The following is a 16,420-nucleotide window of genomic DNA, read 5'->3' on the forward strand; positions in this document are numbered from 1 at the left end:
CACATTAGCTCCTGGTTTAGAAACACACACACACACCCTGTGCAATGCAGCAATTCGTTTTTTGGGTAGGTGGAAATACTGGTCATTGTTCTTTTAATCCTTTTGCAAGGATTTTATCCTGGAGCATTTTCCAGAACGGATGGGATCGCCCATTTTTGTGGCCACCAAGAAGGGTCCAATTTGCTAACTGCAAATTGAAACCTTGGCAGCCCGACACATTAAACTGCAAAGCCCTATTGCTTTAAATCGCCCTTGGTCCACCTCATGCCCACCAGATGTTTTGAACTTGAACTCCAATCAGCCTTTGCTGACTGGGACTGGTGGGAGTTGTAGCGCAAAACATCTGGAAGGTGCCAGTGGAAGAGGCCACTTTAAGTAGCTCTTGTGTATCTCTGTAGCAGAAACTCCTGGTTGTTGTCCATTTAAAGAACAGGAGCGCTGCTTTTTTTCTCCGTGAATGTTTTCCTTTTCTCATGATTGGGACTCCTGAACCTGCGAGAAATAATTTAATTTGAGCCAAAGTGTTGAGTAGCAACATAGGGCTCGATTTGTGTTTTCGCTGCGGCTTCCTGGCTCCTGGCGATTCTTATGTTTTCTTAATGTGGATTATTGAGTTACTTATGCGAGGGAGAGGGCGAAAACACCGCAGATATGAAGAAATGTGTAAACTTGGATTGGAAATGTGGGAAGGGGTGTATTTGCAAATAAAGAGGGGCTTAGGGATCCCTGTTTCCCTGCCCACCTTTAACGTTGACAGTGTTAATTTGAGCGTGGGCTCAACCCCACAACCTACTTTGTATCCAATTTCAGCCTTGGAAAATGTGATGATAGCAATAAAAAGAGTGCCTCTAAGCATGCGCTGCAGTTGTCTTTGTATTCTCTCCCTGCAAAGTAACTACAGCCAGTCTTCAAGCATCCAAGCACTGTTGGAAGGGGGAGCATGGCCCAGCTGGAAGAAATTGGGAAGTCTGAGACCCCACCAGTCCTGATCAGCAGCCATACTGGCTGGTAGCTGACGTTCACCGATACCTGGAGTTTCTGCAAGGTACACTATTCCTGTTCTACATCCTGGTGTGCAGATTAAGCCCTGGCCAGAGAACCAAAAATCAACCAAAGGCAGGTTGCACATGGGACACACACAGGTGGGAGATTTGGGACTGGGAGAGAGGATCCCACCCGTTGCATCTTGAGTCTTGTGCAACTTGCAGCACATTCGTTCCAGGAAGACTTAAGGCTGGGCACATTCTTGCATTGGTGCGTGGCATAGACCATGTACTGGGCTCCAAGAGTTGGGGAGAGAGAGAGAGAGAGAGAGAGAGAGAGAGAGAGAGAGAGAGAGAGAGATATCTGATTGCTAGTTTGGCTGTGGAACTGTAGTTGGACTACTAAAAGCATCTTTGACACTTGACTATTTAACCTCCGTTTAGGGAGCGGGTGGCGCTGTGGTCTAAACCACTGAGCCTCTTGGGCTTGACGATTGGAAGGTTGGCAGTTCGAATCCTCACAACAGAGTGCGCTCCCGTTGTTCTGTCCCAGCTCCTGCCAACCTAGCAGTTCGAAAGCACGCCAGTAAACAGCGTTTCCGTGCGCTCTGGTTTCCGTCACGGTGTCCCGTTGCGCCACAAGTGGTTTAGTCATGCTGGCCACATGACCCAGAAGGCTGTTTGTGGACAAACGCCAGCTCCCTTGGCCTGAAAGCGAGATGAGCGCTGCAACCCCATAGTCGCCTTTGACTGGACTTAACAGTCCAGGGGTCCTTTACCTTTACTTAACATTCTTTTGAAAGCCCTCCAACAGCCCACCACCTTCTGAGATGGATACTTCTGCCCCAGGGAAGTGGCTCAGTGGGTATGGGTTTCGGGGTCTCGCTCCAAAGGAGGCGTCAACAGCTGAGCAGGAGGATGTGTCCTCTGAATGTGAAAGGTGAATCTCTGGTTAAAGAAACATTTCAAGTACAGTGGTACCTCGGGTTAAGAACTTAATTCGTTCCGGAGGTCCGTTCTTAACCTGAAACTGTTCTTAACCTGAGGGACCACTTTAGCTAATGGGGCCTCCTGCTGCCGCCATGCGATTTCTGTTTTCATCCTGAAGCAAAGTTCTTAACCTGAGGTACTACTTCTGGGTTAGTGGAGTCTGTAACCTGAAGGGTCTGTAGAAGAAGAAGAAGAAGAAGAGTTTGGATTTGATATCCCGCCTTTCACTCCCTTTAAGGAGTCTCAAAGCGGCTAACAATCTCCTTTCCCTTCCTCCCCCACAACAAACACTCTGTGAGGTGAGTGGGGCTGAGAGACTTCAGAGAAGTGTGACTGGCCCAAGGTCACCCAGCAGCTGCATGTGGAGGAGCGGAGATGCGAACCCGGTTTCCCAGATTACGAGACTACCGCTCTTAACCACTACACCACACTGGTAAGCCGAGGCACCACTGTAGTGGAGCTGGGGAAAGTTGCTTCCTCCTAGCCCAGCTGGACCTCATTGGCCAACAGAAGGGTAGATGGATCTTGCAGTCTGACTTGACCCAAGATGCAGTTTCACTTTGTTTCGGCAACACAATCTAAAGAATGGGGGAGAGGCACTATGCAAAATGTTTTGTTGGCCAACACCACCATTGCTGTTGTTTCTGGCTGAGTTCTTGGTTGCTTTTGCACAATTGCTTAATTTTGATGTGCTTTCTAAAAATGAGAATATGTAGTGCTTTCTGAGTTCTTGGTTTTTTTAAAGGGAAAAAAAGAATCCGACACAAGGTTCCCCAAAAGGATGTCCATATTCATCTTTTATTCACACAACATGGAGTTGCCTCTACATTTCCATGCTTCTTAATTACAAGAGTTAGTCAGACAACGTTACACAGTAGGTTGCCCCTCTAAATTGCCACGGGAGGCCCCAGGAAACGTCCCGTCTCCATTCAGCCATCACTACAAGGGACCCAATGGCCTTCCTTCCTTGCTTGCCCCTTGCCCAGCGCCTGAGGTGATTGTCCGAGGAAAAGATTGGGGGGATCGGAGGGGGGTGGGGTGGGGGTGGGGAGAGATCAGCTTTGCAAATAGGTGGGGAGGAAGGGAAGGTTAGCATGGAGTCGCTTGCATCTCTCAACTAAGGCCAAATGGGGTTCAAGCAACCTCAATCCGGTAAGTCAAATATGTTCTGGTTTTCTGCATGGGCAAACACGCCCGGCAAATGAAAATGATAAACCACCCAATAAGGAGAGAGGGAAAAAAACCCTTATATTGAACCTCCGTCTGCAATAGTTTCCAGTTCTAGACACTTCATAGAAACTGAAGGGACCCAACGGGTCATTTAGCACAGGCCCCTGCAATGTAGGAAATCAAGTTTGCAATAAAACCAACTTGGGAAAGGAGACCAGGCCAAATCTCTCTCTCTCTCTACCCCAGCACTAGGCTCCTCTCCCGGATTTAGCGGTACTTAGTTTCTTCTCTGCCATTGGCATTTCACACACTCAAGTCCTGCTCTGCCCGTCTCAATGTGGGAGTTAGTGACCTAGCCACCCAGAGAGGCTGGGGCAACCCGGTCAGATGGGCAGGGTACAAGTAATAAATTATTATAAATCATTATGACACGGTGGGCTGCAGGGAACACCGGCATGTGTTAGGACCCCAAGCTGTGCTGAGCCACAGGTGATTTGGCGAGAGTCAAATCCCAGGTGGCAATAGATATTGTGCATGTGGCTGGCTTAAAAGGTCTTTTCCACACCCAGGTGGTTAGACTCCATTTTGGAATCCCAAGGCAACAAGCCACTCAATTTTGACACGAGTCTTGTCAAAGCCGCTCACCTTGTCAGCACAGACAACACCCAATCGCCAGTGCATTAAAACATTTATATGCGCCCATCCTTAGAAACCAGACAAGAATTAGGCCCGCAGTTCAGTGTGGATGTGTTTTTTGTTGTGTTGTGTTTTTTAAATCCTACTGTATGCTGCAAATATTACAATATCTCACAGGACCAGTGACGGCTTAAGATGATTTCATTACGGTTTCTGGTGCTGAAACAACACGGAGACAATTTACCCTTTCGAAACGTTAAGCTGGTCTCTCTGGGTGAAGAGATGCGACGTGAATGAATCACTTCTGGTACTGCCACAGGCAGAGAGTGCTCTTTTGTGGAGTGAGGTTTGGACTAAGACCCCACATTTTATAAGGGTGATTAATAAACGGTTCACCACAAGAGACAGAGAGAGAGAAAATCCATTTCCTTGCTTGCAGAGAATTCTACTTGCAAAAGACTTGCTAGCACAAGGCAAATCCTACACTCCTCCTCTGCCTATGCTAAGTAGGTCAAACAGGAAGTCTGTTCAGCCCAGAATGAGAGCAGCTGCCAAGGGGAGTCCAGCAGTTTGGGATTAAGGGAGCAAAGCCCAGAGCTCACTGCCCGAATCCCCTTCCTCACCAATTCCAGAGTCTTCTCTCTCCTTCCTGATTCTACAGAACGATTAGTGGTTAATCCCAGAGACATTACAAAGAAGTCGAAGTTTATGTTTGTGTCTGTGTTTTGCTGAAGGAGCAAATTAATTTTAGATAATTAACTTGGGTCACTGCTGGTGGGTTGGGTTGGTTAGGGTTAGGGTCTAAAGGAACTCAAGACACATTTGGACACTCCTAAGGAGAAAGCAACCCAGTTGCTGAGTGGATGGAGCTCAAGAACCGAAGAACCGGGTTTGTGTCCGCCTTGGCTAAAGCGGCATTTGCGGAAAGTCGTCATGAAAATGAGGCAGCCTCCAGGAGAGGCAGGGCCCTGCTGAAATCAATTGAAGCTGCAATCCTATACTAAACCTGACTGCAAGCAAACCTCGTTGAGCTCAATGCAATGGGTGTAAGACCTTTGCGCTGTAGCACAGTTCGTTTCAGTCTGCTTTTTCAATTTTTCATCACTGGTTTTCTAACTAAAAATGTTTGCGTCAGGAATTGAGCCCTTTGAAGCTATAGCTGCTACCCGTACATGACCACTTTATGTCGTGTTAAATTTGCATGGAAAAAACACCGTCCGACTTGACTACAGGGAGCAGTGGCGGAGAGTGAGACTCTGTTTTTTAATAACAGAATGCCTGCACCCAGGGTTCCTTGCAAGATCTCCACCGGTTGCTCAGAAAGCAGCATCCTGAACAACTTTCCTCTGGCAAAGCACTCTTAGGGCTCATCCTAAGAGAGGAAAGAGAGCCCCACCAAGACAAGACCAAAATCCAGGATCCTGAATCCCACAGCAGCATGTCAGAGATGCCTTCAGGAAGCCCTCAAGGAGGACAGAAGAAGAGGAATCCTCCAACTGTTGTTGAAAGGCCTGCTTTGAGCGTCCACCTCCCTGAAACTTCTAACTCACCTGGACCTTCCCTGATGCTTCAGCAAAGTTGAGCAATTTGCTCCCGCCAGCTGCTGCCCACTTGCTATTTGGGTTTTGTTTGGTTCCAGCTCAACTCTGGTGGATATTCCCCCCACCTCTGGACCTCAGAATGCTTTGCCCAAGGGCATCATGCATGGTTTGGAGCTGTTTAGCTAAGACCCCTTAGATACTGTGGTCTCTTGAAAACAGACATGCTTGCAATCCCTAGACTCTCTTGGCGGCGGATGTGTCTCATTTGCCCATCTGTTCTTCCTGTTGAATTTATGGCACGCACTGCATTTCTCCGTTTAAAAATAAAATAAAATGAAGGGATCCAAGCGATTTATTTGCAGCAGTGCCTCTTGAAACAGCTGCCCAAAAGCATGGAAACGGTGCAGACCTGGGTGAATTGCAGTGCCAGTTCCCAAGAGGAAAAAGGAGAGAGCAAGCTGAACAGCCCCCCCTCTCCCAAATGTCCCAAGCAGTTAGGATTTCAAACAAACTGGAATTTTGCAAATGGCTCAGGCTACAGCTTTGTCAATGGCCCATTAAGGTGTTAAGGCACTTGTTTAGATTAGGTTCTTTGCTCAAGAGGCGTCCAAACCAAGTCAGGATTCTTGTCTCAATTAACCCCTTATTTTCTTCAATGTGTCTGAAGAACAAGAAACGGGGGGGGGGGGGTTTCCGTCAAATTTGGACAGCGGTAGGTAGTTGCAATAAGCCTAGGTGCACTCAGTAAGCTGCCCTGACTTTCCTGGAGAGCAGAGAGGGAGAGCGAGTGTTGGGACAGGTGGGTGGGAGCAGTTTGGACCTGACACCAAGGTGCTAGTCCACAGCGACTCCTAACGGTGAAAAGCAAGACGCACATCGCAGCCGGGTGCCTTTGCAGTTTTAAGTGTGGATGGATTGTCAAAGCGAGGGGTGCGAAACACACAGGCAGAACTGGCCACCATTCCATAAGAACGGTTGGCCGGTTTCCCGGAATGGCAGCAAAGTTACCTTCATTCACCAGAATAACTTAATGGAAAATAGGCTTGGAAATTAACCGAAGAAGCGGGAGCTGGATGCAAGGGGAAAGCGGGGTGGGCATGGAGTTGCAGCCCCCCCCCCAATCCCAGGAAAGGCAATGAAGCAAGGGGTGGGGGCTGACTCTTCACCAAATTCCACCTTTTTCTCCTGATACTGGTTACCTTCTCTCAACCACCTCGCTGTTGCGTTTTAGCTTTAAAGGACTAGAAAGTTTCTGCAGCTACAGCGAAATGCCAAATGCAGACCGTAGATGGGTGCTATTTAATCCTTTAATCTCAATTAGAAAGCTCTGGTCACCAGAAAAGGGTAGGTGTGGGTGGGGGAATAAATATATTTTTGGTCAAGGAAGCCATTCCCCACCCCGAACAGCAATAAAATAAATAGCAAAGATAGAGTTTAGAGCATTTCCCACCCCACCCCCATACAAATAAAGAGCCCCAGTGATGGGTAATAAGATATATATACACCTCTGGATTAAAACTATGTTGTTAGCAAATTTATAATGGATTTTTTTTAACCCTTTAAACCTCTATCTAATAAATTCTTACTGGCTGAGCGGAGGAGAGGCAGGAACCCTCTGGCCCTGGAAGATTGCACAGGCAAAGTTTCTCCTGGGGAATGGACACATCTGTGGCGGGGGGGGCCCTAACCGGTGGCCATCCAGATGTGGCTGAACTTCAACTCCCATCAGGCCCAGTTGCACGGCCAACAGTCAGTGATGGTGGGAGATGCTGTTCAGCAACAAGCGGATCTGCGACGCCACATTTAACTCTCCAAGATCCCCTTTCCTAAATCAGTCTGTGGAGTTACAGAGAATTCAATGCCATCCTCCGCATCACAGCTCGGGCTGCTAAGACCGCCGTTGGCCAGGGCCATCCAAAATTGCGCACAGGATACTCCCACTGCCTTGCCTGCCTCCACACGGGGAGAAGACGACCGCTGTCTTTGGAGACAGTTTGCTAATGTTCTTCTCATCAAGGAAGCCCAAGGAAGTTCCTTAGGGTTCCCCAAATGGAAAAGCCAACGGGTGGGTCTCTTTTGACAACAAAAAGGTCACCCGGAAGGTAAACGCCGCTTCCACGCCCGTCCCGACTGCCCTGAGTATCCCAGGGCACTGTTGTGCCACCATAGATGGCATCACTTCTCTCTGTGAGCTCTGATTCCAGAATCTCGCTCAGCTTCTTGGGGTCAAGAGATGGGTCTACAGCAATGGGTCCCGGGTGGGGGGTGCTGTGGCCCTAGGACAGGAGAGGAGGATAACCCCCGGGGTGATTTGGCTGGAAGGCTTGTGCCTCCATTTGGGGCGACGCAGGGAATCGATGCAGACAGCTGCTCTGGCAAAACAGCTTCCTTCTCTCCCAACCCCTAGTAAAAGTCCCCGCTGACTCTCCTTCCACCTCCAACTTCCAATCTTCACGCTCGACGTTGCCTCCATATATGGCTCCCGCTTGCTTTCACCCCCAAAGTTTATGCTTTCGGAGGGGGAAAGCACCTTCGACTTCCCCAGACTACAGAGGCGCCGTTTGCCCTCCCCGGCCGCCATTCATGGACCCTCACACCGAGGCCTTCTGCAAAAACCCTTTAGGCTTGCGCAACTGCGTCGTCCTGTGGCAATGAGTTACACGGACCCCACTCCACTGCTGAAATATGACACACTTCCTTGTACCCATATTCCGACATGCCAAGAACAGGCAAAAGAAAGAGGGGAGGAAGCGAAGGAGCTACCAAAGGCAAGGAAGTCTCTCTTCTGAGACGCTGGGATGTGTTTTAAGAAGCGAGACTGTACGCCCAGGGGTTGGCGGGAGGCCTGGCCGATTCTCTGTGTTGGATAAAGGCACTTTCTCTAGATCGAGAGCCACGCAGAGCAGCTGGCACACAACTCCCGAGCGTGCCTGACGTCTGAGCACGAGAGGAAACCCTCTTGTGTTGGCAGTGGTTGCCCGGACGCCCCACTACAGCCTTGCCCAAAACAGCCATCGTGAGATGGGGAAGCTCTGTTTGAGAATCGGCACGCCAGTTCTCTGGAAGCAACAAGGGGGGTTCCACACACAGCGGAGGACCCCCCCTCTGAGTGATGAAGGCCAGCGGTGTGGAAGAAACTTCGGCGTAAGTGGGAGCACTGGCCTCCGGAGGGGATGTTTCCGCTCTGAGCCCCATCTAGTCCAGCCCCCTGTGCCCCCTTGTGGGACACAAGATCACACACACACACACACACCGTTTTTGTTATAATAATCCAAGCCTGTTGGGGGGGCCATGGAGCCGCTTGGCAGACAGGACAAGGGGGCGCCAAGTGTCTCCTTACGGCAGCTGTCATAGACTTCTGACACACACCCCGAATCCCCACCCCACATCCCAGGGGTCTTGGGAGTTTATAGCATCCATAAAAGAAAACGTCTGTTCTTGGCAGTGTGTTGAGTGGATGGGAGGCCTTTCCACACAGCTCGAGGCAGAAGCATCCTCAAACATTTCGAGGAGACAGGGTTACTTTATCGCCCTGAAATTTTGGGAGGTGTTGTTTTCCTCGCAGAAAACTAGCCTCCGTTGGAATAACACGAGAAGACTCCTGCAAAGATGCTACTCCAAAAGGGGAGAAATAGTTATGTAGGACAGCAAGCCAAAATACGCCCAGGTTCTCAGTATTGGGAAGGCTTTTCCCGAAAATGTGCTTTTGTTTCTCTCCCTTAGATGGTAACGTTTTGGAAAGGGGGAGCGAAATCCACAGCTCACCCCAAATGGAAAGAAAGCAGTTTTTAAGCCTCCTTATGAAACAACGGTTGCGGGGCCTTCATTAAGAACGGCCGCCAGAAAGCAAGAATTTGGGGGGGTCTTACGCATGACACAAACCCAGGGTTCAAAGTGCAATGGGCGGCTTGGGCGGCCTCCAATGCCGACCTGTGTGGAAATGCTTCCCACACCCCGATTCAACGCTTCTTTAATGCCGAGACGGCTCCCAAAACAGAAGTTTGCATGCGGTGGAGGGAAAGCGCCAGCCCTTCTGCTAGGTGGGGAGCACAGACGCAGCCTGGGACCCGGCAGGGCTGCACCCCCTTTCCCAACCCAACCGACAAGAGATGCAACCCAAATTTAACCAGCCATTCCAGGAGAGGCGCAGAAAGGAGAGTCTGTGGGCCTTGGCGGCCCCACGCAGAAATAGGGGGCAGGCTGCACAGATAGCCAAAGGAAGCTGGGGGTTCTGGACGGGGCGCAGCAACACAGCAGAATGTTTCTCAGTAGCCAGCTCCGAAATCCCATGGCGGGGGCCTGACAGCATAACCGGCCCATTCTCTGGGGCGTTGGGAGAGAGAGGGGGGAGAAAGTGTTGGGGAGACCATGGCTTTGTCCCCTTTTGGCAGTGACTGTGCTGGAAGAGGGAAGGGAAACGGGGTGGGAGGACTGCGCCAAAAAGGGCGCCCGGGTCTGCGTGGCTCCGTCCCTCGCGTTCGTTCAACCTGGAGCCTCGGGTGGGAGGTGGCCAGCCTGAACTACAACTCCCGCCAGGCCCGTCCCGTGTGGGAGACAGGCTGGGAAGATGGGCCCAGGGGTCTCCGGTTGACGTAGCAGCAGAAGTACGTGTCTTACCTGGCAGCCAGCCTCCTTCACCTCAAGAGGGTCTGGACTAATGGGGATCTGACCTGCGGGCGGGGGGGGGGCACCCTCCTTCCACCTTCTGCGTGATGCCCTCGCCCACTGGGGGCCCCTCCTCTGGTCTCGAAAGGGCTTGGAAATCAGAGGCCCCGTGCTGGACCCAAACACTCCCTCAACTGCCTTTATGCTCCATGCCAACCCTGAACTCCTGTCCTGACCCCTTCCCGCCCCCCGAAAAGTGCAGGTTGGGGAGGAGGAAGGCAGTCCCCTGCCTCTCCCCGCTCAACCCCACAGTTCACCTGAATCTTGCCAGGTTGCCCATTAATGCAGACTCTCCGGATCAGAACTATCCTGCGAGGAACTCCTGCTGTTCGTCCCAACGACTGGGCTGCTCTGTTTCCAGGCAGGGGGCTGCTGTGGGGCACTGTGGGTCATTCTGTCCACAGCAGAAGCAGTAGGGGAACGCTGTGCACCACAGCGGCTCGCCAGAGAGGCAGGCCAGGCAGGCAAAACCCGGAGCGACCTCCCTTTCTCTCTCTCTCTGCCCGGGTGCCGAAAGGACGTTTCCTTTGCTGCGTCAAGAACAGTTCTTGCGGACCGTCTGGCTCTGGGGTGGAGGTTTGGGGTGGTGGTGGTGGTGGGGCTTTTGACGGGTCGGCGATACGCCCAGTTCTGTTTGGGCTCGCTGGCACCAGCGCTATAGGACCCCTTCCATGAAGCTCGTGTCCAAGTGCTGGATCAGTACCCGGATAAAGGACATTTCCTTGCGGGTGTTCTCGAAAATGATGCGCGGGTCATCCGACTGGCAGCGCAGGCAGTTGGGGGCCATCACCATGGCCAGGTTGTTGACGTCCATTTTGGTGACCGCCACGTTGGCCGGCTGCACAAACACCTGGCGGGGGGTAGGGGAGGGAGAAAGGAGAGGCGTTATGGTAAAGGTAAAAGGGTAAAGGGACCCCTGGCCATTAGGTCCAGTCGTGGCCGACTCTGGGGTTGCGGCGCTCATCTCGCTTTATTGGCCGAGGGAGCTGGCATACAGCTTCTGGGTCATGTGGCCAGCAGGACTAAGCCGCTTCTGGCAAACCAGAGCAGCGCACGGAAACGCCGTTTACCTTCCTGCTGGAGCGGTACCTATTTATCTACTTGCACTTTGACATGCTTTCAAACTGCTAGGTTGGCAGGAGCAGGGACCGAGCAATGGGAGCTCACCGTGGGGATTCGAACCGCCGACCTTCTGATCGGCAAGTCCTAGGCTCTGGGGTTTAACCCACAGCGCCACCCGCGTCCCTTGGCGTTATGGTAGGCAGCCACAACCCCATCCTGTTTGTAAGCTAAGTGTCGTGGTGATTAGGGCTGGGTGACCCCTGGTTTTCAACACTGTGATATATCCCCAGCTAAATATCGTGACATACTGATATATCACAATGTCTGAAATAAGGATGGAGCTAGGCATTGGCTGGCTTCCCACATTGTTTCCCCGCATTGTGATTTTTGCATGGCGCACATACAATTTGCGATATATCACAAAGTCAAAAATTGTGAAACCAGCACAGTCAAACCTTGGAACATTTCGTCTCCCAAACGCCACAAACCTGGAAGTAAATGCTCTGGTTTTCTGACGTTTTTCAGAAGCCGAACGTCTGGTGCGGCTTCTGCTTGAGTGTAGAAAGCTCCTGCAACCTATCGGAAGCCGCACCTTGGTTGTCGAACATTTCGGAAGCCAAATGGGCTTCCAGAACGGTTTACGTTTGAGAACGGATTACGTTTGAGAACGGATTACGTTTGAGAAGAGATTACGTTTGACTGTACCGGGATATGGGCTTCAAACCAGTTTTGCATGATATATCACCCAGCCTTAACGCACATCACCCTCTGCCAGGGCCCAACGTTCCTGTTCCGGTCTGGATCCTGCTTACCTGGAGGAAGCGGATGAGGTAGCAGAGCACCATCTTGTTGATCCTGGGCATGGAGTGGACGACGGCAATCGCGGCTTCGGGGTTCTCGTAGTGGGTGATGCACTGTTCGTAGAAGTCGTGGGGGATCAGGGGTTCCTCCAGCTCTCGATACCAGAGTTTCAGCAAGGAGGCTGCAGGGGAGGGGATTTGGGTGAGGGGTCGGTCAGAGAAGAAAGAGGCCGAGCCACACTGTCAGTTTGCATTTCTTAGCGCAGAAAGTATTGATCTGATGTGTAGAGATCGTTCCTATTCTGCGTCATTCAAGTGGGTTCTGGAAGCTTCTCTGTGTGAAAGAAGCAAGCAGAAGGTTCTTGATGTTTGGGTTATTCCTTCAGAGAAGCTGAGCACAGCTGGTCCTGATATCTCTTCTTCAAGGTCATGCTATAATAAGAGGCCAGAAGGAGTCTGGGTTTCACTCTTTCCCTTTCTATCTCTTTTCATTCTGGTGTGGTGTTCTGTATACAGTGTTAAGGTTTAGTCTTATTATAAGTTGTATTGTATTGTATTGTATTGTATTGTATTGTATTGTATTGTATTTGTATTGTATTGCATTGCATTGCATTGCATTGCATTGCATTGTAAGCTGCAAATGGATTTCATATGGACAATGCCAATCCTGAATGTATTGGATTTGTGCCCATTATGCAGTAAAGCTCTGCTGGATGAAATACAATTTCCTCTGATCAATTTTTTTGGGAATCCTGCAACGTGTTAAAGTTGTTAATTGGCTAAGTATATGTTGGGATCTGAATCATATTGAGTAGAATTTCAGTGACACACACAGGCCCATTTCTGACCACACTAAGCCTCCTAGAGGACAGTACACATCAGGAAGTTTAGTTGGGTCAAAATAGAATCATAGAATCCTAGAGTTGGAAGAGACCACAAGGGCCATCGAGTCCAACCCCCTGCCAAGCAGGAAACACCATCAGAGCACTCCTGACATATGGTTGTCAAGCCTCTGCTTAAAGACCTCCAAAGGAGGAGACTCCACCACACTCCTTGGCAGCAAATTCCACTGTCAAACAGCTCTTACTGTCAGGAAGTTCTTCCTAATGTTTAGGTGGAATCTTCTTTCTTGTAGTTTGGATCCATTGCTCCGTGTCCGCTTCTCTGGAGCAGCAGAAAACAACCTTTCTCCCTCCTCTATGTGACATCCTTTTATATATTTGAACATGGCTATCATATCACCCCTTAACCTCCTCTTCTCCAGGCTAAACATGCCCAGCTCCCTTAGCCGTTCCTCATAAGGCATCGTTTCCAGGCCTTTGACCATTTTGGTTGCCCTCCTCTGGACACGTTCCAGTTTGTCAGTGTCCTTCTTGTACTGTGGTGGCCAGAACTGGACACAGTACTCCAGGTGAGGTCTGACCAGAGCAGAATACAGTGGCACTATTACTTCCCTTGATCTAGATGCTATACTCCTATTGATGCAGCCGAGAATTGCATTGGCTTTTTTAGCTGCCGCGTCACACTGTTGGCTCATAAAGTACCATATTTTTCACTCCATAGGACGCACCTAGTTTTTTTTTGGGGGGGGGATAAAGAAAAGAAATTTTATTTCCCCCCCCCCCGCCCCCAAAGAGCAAAGAAGCCAAGACAGCGAGCGGGATCCATCCTGCTGGCTGTCTTGGCTTCCTCCTTAGCCACGCGCAACCTCTCCAGTGGGGAGAGGCTGTGCGCGGCTTTGTTTTTAGCCAAGGGGCTGGGGCGGGGGAAGCCCGAGCTTCCCCCGACCCCAGCCCCCAAAACAGGTCCAGGAGTGGCGGCAAGATTGCGTGCAACCTCGCCGCCGCTCCTGGAGCTTGCGGGGCTGGGGGCGGGGGAAGCCCAAGCTTCCCCAGTCCCCAGAACAGGCAGCTATCCACAAGCCTTCCAAGCGCAGTGGGAACTCCTGCTGTGCTCAGAAGGCTTGCGGATAGCTGCCTGAAGCCTGCATTCGCTCCATAGGACGCACACACATTTCCCCTTCATTTTTGAAGGGGGAAAAGTGCTTCCTATAGAGCGAAAAATACGGTATACACTTTCAGAGTTAACGCTGAATGCATTACTCCTGGTAAATGAGCCACCACAACCACTAGCGCAGCGGTTCTCAACCTGTGGGTCCCCAGATGTTGTTGGACTACAACTCCCATCATCCCTGAGCTCTGGTCTTGCTGGCTAGGGATGATGGGAGTTGTAGTCCAACAACATCTGGGGACCCACAGGTTGAGAAAGGCTGCACTAGCGGGTCGTGAAATTTGTGTCCCGGGCTTTTCAGACTTGTCTAAACATGTACCATCTGAAACCAATGGGGCGCATTGGTTGCAGATGTGAAATACATACGCATTTTTATCAGCTCTCCTACCCCACTATTGTGAGATAAATGAGAGGGGGGACGGGGAGACCAATGTTTTGTAATGCATGCCCTGCTTGATCACCTGCAAAGTATTTTCGACTCTCCAAAGGCAACACTAACGGAATAACTCATTTTAGCTTCCTGGCTGATGCGCCAGAAGAACAAGAGGTTGTATGATTGGTTGCATTTATATCCCACCTTCTTTCCCAAGCAGATTGGGGGAGTACATGGTTCTCCTTCTCCCCATTTTATCCTCACAACAACCCTGTGAGGTAGACCAGGCTGAGAGGCAGAGACTGGCCCAAGGCCACCTGGTGACCCTCATGGCCAAGTGGGGATTTGAACCCTGGTCTCTCAGCTCTCAGTCCGGCACCCTAACCACTATGCCATGCCAGCTCTTAATAATAATAATAATTTTATATATATACCCCGCCCTTCCCGGTTCAAAAACCAAGCTCAGGGCAGCTAACAACAAATTTAAAACAATTAATTGTAGAAGCAGCATAAAATAGAGTATAAAAACATGAATAACAATAAAATTCAAAGTTCACAAATCAACTTAGGGGGAATCCATCTAATAAATATTAGATAATCCCCAGGGCTAGCTGGCTGAATTAGTCCTACCTGGGCCAGCGAGGAGGCCAGGGGAGAATTAGCTGTGGGATCTTCATAAAAGGGGTAGGGGGAGGGAAGAGAAGGGAAATAAAAGATGAGGCTGAATTCAAATTAAAGGCCAGGCGGAATAGCTCTGTCTTACAGGCCCGACGGAAGGAGGTTAAATCCTGCAGGGCCCTAGTCTCATGGGACAGAGCATTCCACCAGGTCGGAGCCATCACTGAGAAGGCCCTGGCCCTGGTGGAGGATAGTCTGACTTCCTTAGGGCCCGGGACCTCTAAACTATGATTATTCATGGACCTTATGGTGCTCCGCGGGGCAGAACCAGCCCCCCAAGCCCCTGTCCTAGGCTACCCAGGGGCTTTGAGGCTGGAGGGAAGGAGGGTGGGGAGTCCCTTCTCCTCACCAGGGACGTGAGGGTCTTCCAAGCCGGTGGGGATTTTCCACTGGTCGACTTGCAGCTTGAGGGCGTTGACCTCATCGATGTCTCCAGGGACTCTGCAGAAGGGAAGAGAGGGACACCCCAAAGAAATAGAAGGGAGAGACTCGAAGGTTAAAAAGTTGATCCTGGGCTACTTCCAGGCACTAAGGATTCCCTCCTTTCCCCAACAAGAAGAAATGTCTTATAAGGACAGTCAGTGGGTGATGGACTAGAAGGGTCCTTGGCCTGATCCAGATCTCTTCTTATGCTCTTATGACTCAACAGTTGGTTTGAACACCCTGAGCTGCTTTGCAAGTAACGCAAAGCCAAACCATTGTTTAGCTTGAATGCACGAGTGTGAGGATTCCCAGAGCCAAGGTTATGGCCTCATCGCTCCTCTCCCATGTCTCCCGCTGCTGTACTGCTGTGAGCTAAACCATGGGGTGCATCAGAATGCCATATCAACCATGGGTTGCAACAAACCTTGGTTAGAGCCTGTGGTTTGTCTGGAGCAAGGGAAATCACAACCCCAGGTTCAGACGGCGTGCTAAGCGAAACCGTGGTTTAGTTAACAGCAGGACAGGAAGAGGAGCAAATTGGCCAAAATCTCCTCTGACCATAGTGTTGCTTTTTAATCTGTTTCTTTATTTGCAACAACACGGAAACCGTGAAAAACACATATAGAATTAAATAAAACAAGAGACGAGATGGAGGTAAGAAATTCCAATCCGGTCACATTGCCATTTCAGGATTCACTGTGATGCTAACAATAGCCAACGGAAATGTGTTAATATTTGTTTCTTTAATCTACCCAGCGAAAGACTATGGGCAGTGGCTGTGTTTGGCTTAGGGCTGCGGGCGAAGCGGCTCACAGCCTCAGGGCCAAACCAGGCATGATGACCTGTTCGATTTCCATCGCATCTCTGAAGCTGCTATTTGCATTTCAGGGGCTGACTCCTGCAGCTCAACTCAACTCTCTTTCCTTCCCTGTCTCACGCCACCCCAAGGCTGCTATTTACAGAGAAAGCGTGCCACATCTAGCTTGGTCTAATGTAGATTTTACGGCTTCTGGGCAGATTTCAGGGGACAAAGGTTCTTGCAGACCACCGGGCTTGGAGTTTGCCCTAAAATACCGTATTTTTCACTCC

The 16,420-nt window shown here is 50.5% G+C and overlaps 1 protein-coding gene across 3 annotated transcripts in view; it reads right to left on the bottom strand.

Moving 5' to 3' along the window:
• Positions 1 to 2,742: 2,742 nt before the first annotated feature.
• ARHGAP39 (Rho GTPase activating protein 39) overlaps positions 2,743 to 16,420 on the bottom strand; it is a 198,011-nt gene continuing 184,333 nt past the window's right edge. For all 3 annotated transcript variants that reach the window (XM_081204443.1, XM_081204444.1, XM_081204442.1), the window contains 3 exons: positions 15,258 to 15,349; positions 11,860 to 12,029; positions 2,743 to 10,835 (listed from right to left, as the gene is read on the bottom strand). In XM_081204443.1, the coding sequence (XP_081060569.1) occupies positions 10,641 to 10,835; positions 11,860 to 12,029; positions 15,258 to 15,349 (457 nt within the window). In that variant the 3' untranslated portion in view covers positions 2,743 to 10,640. The remainder of the gene's footprint in view (positions 10,836 to 11,859; positions 12,030 to 15,257; positions 15,350 to 16,420) is intronic.

Source organism: Podarcis bocagei, assembly GCF_964188305.1.
Source record: "Podarcis bocagei genome assembly, chromosome: 8".
Taxonomy (NCBI): domain Eukaryota; kingdom Metazoa; phylum Chordata; class Lepidosauria; order Squamata; family Lacertidae; genus Podarcis; species Podarcis bocagei.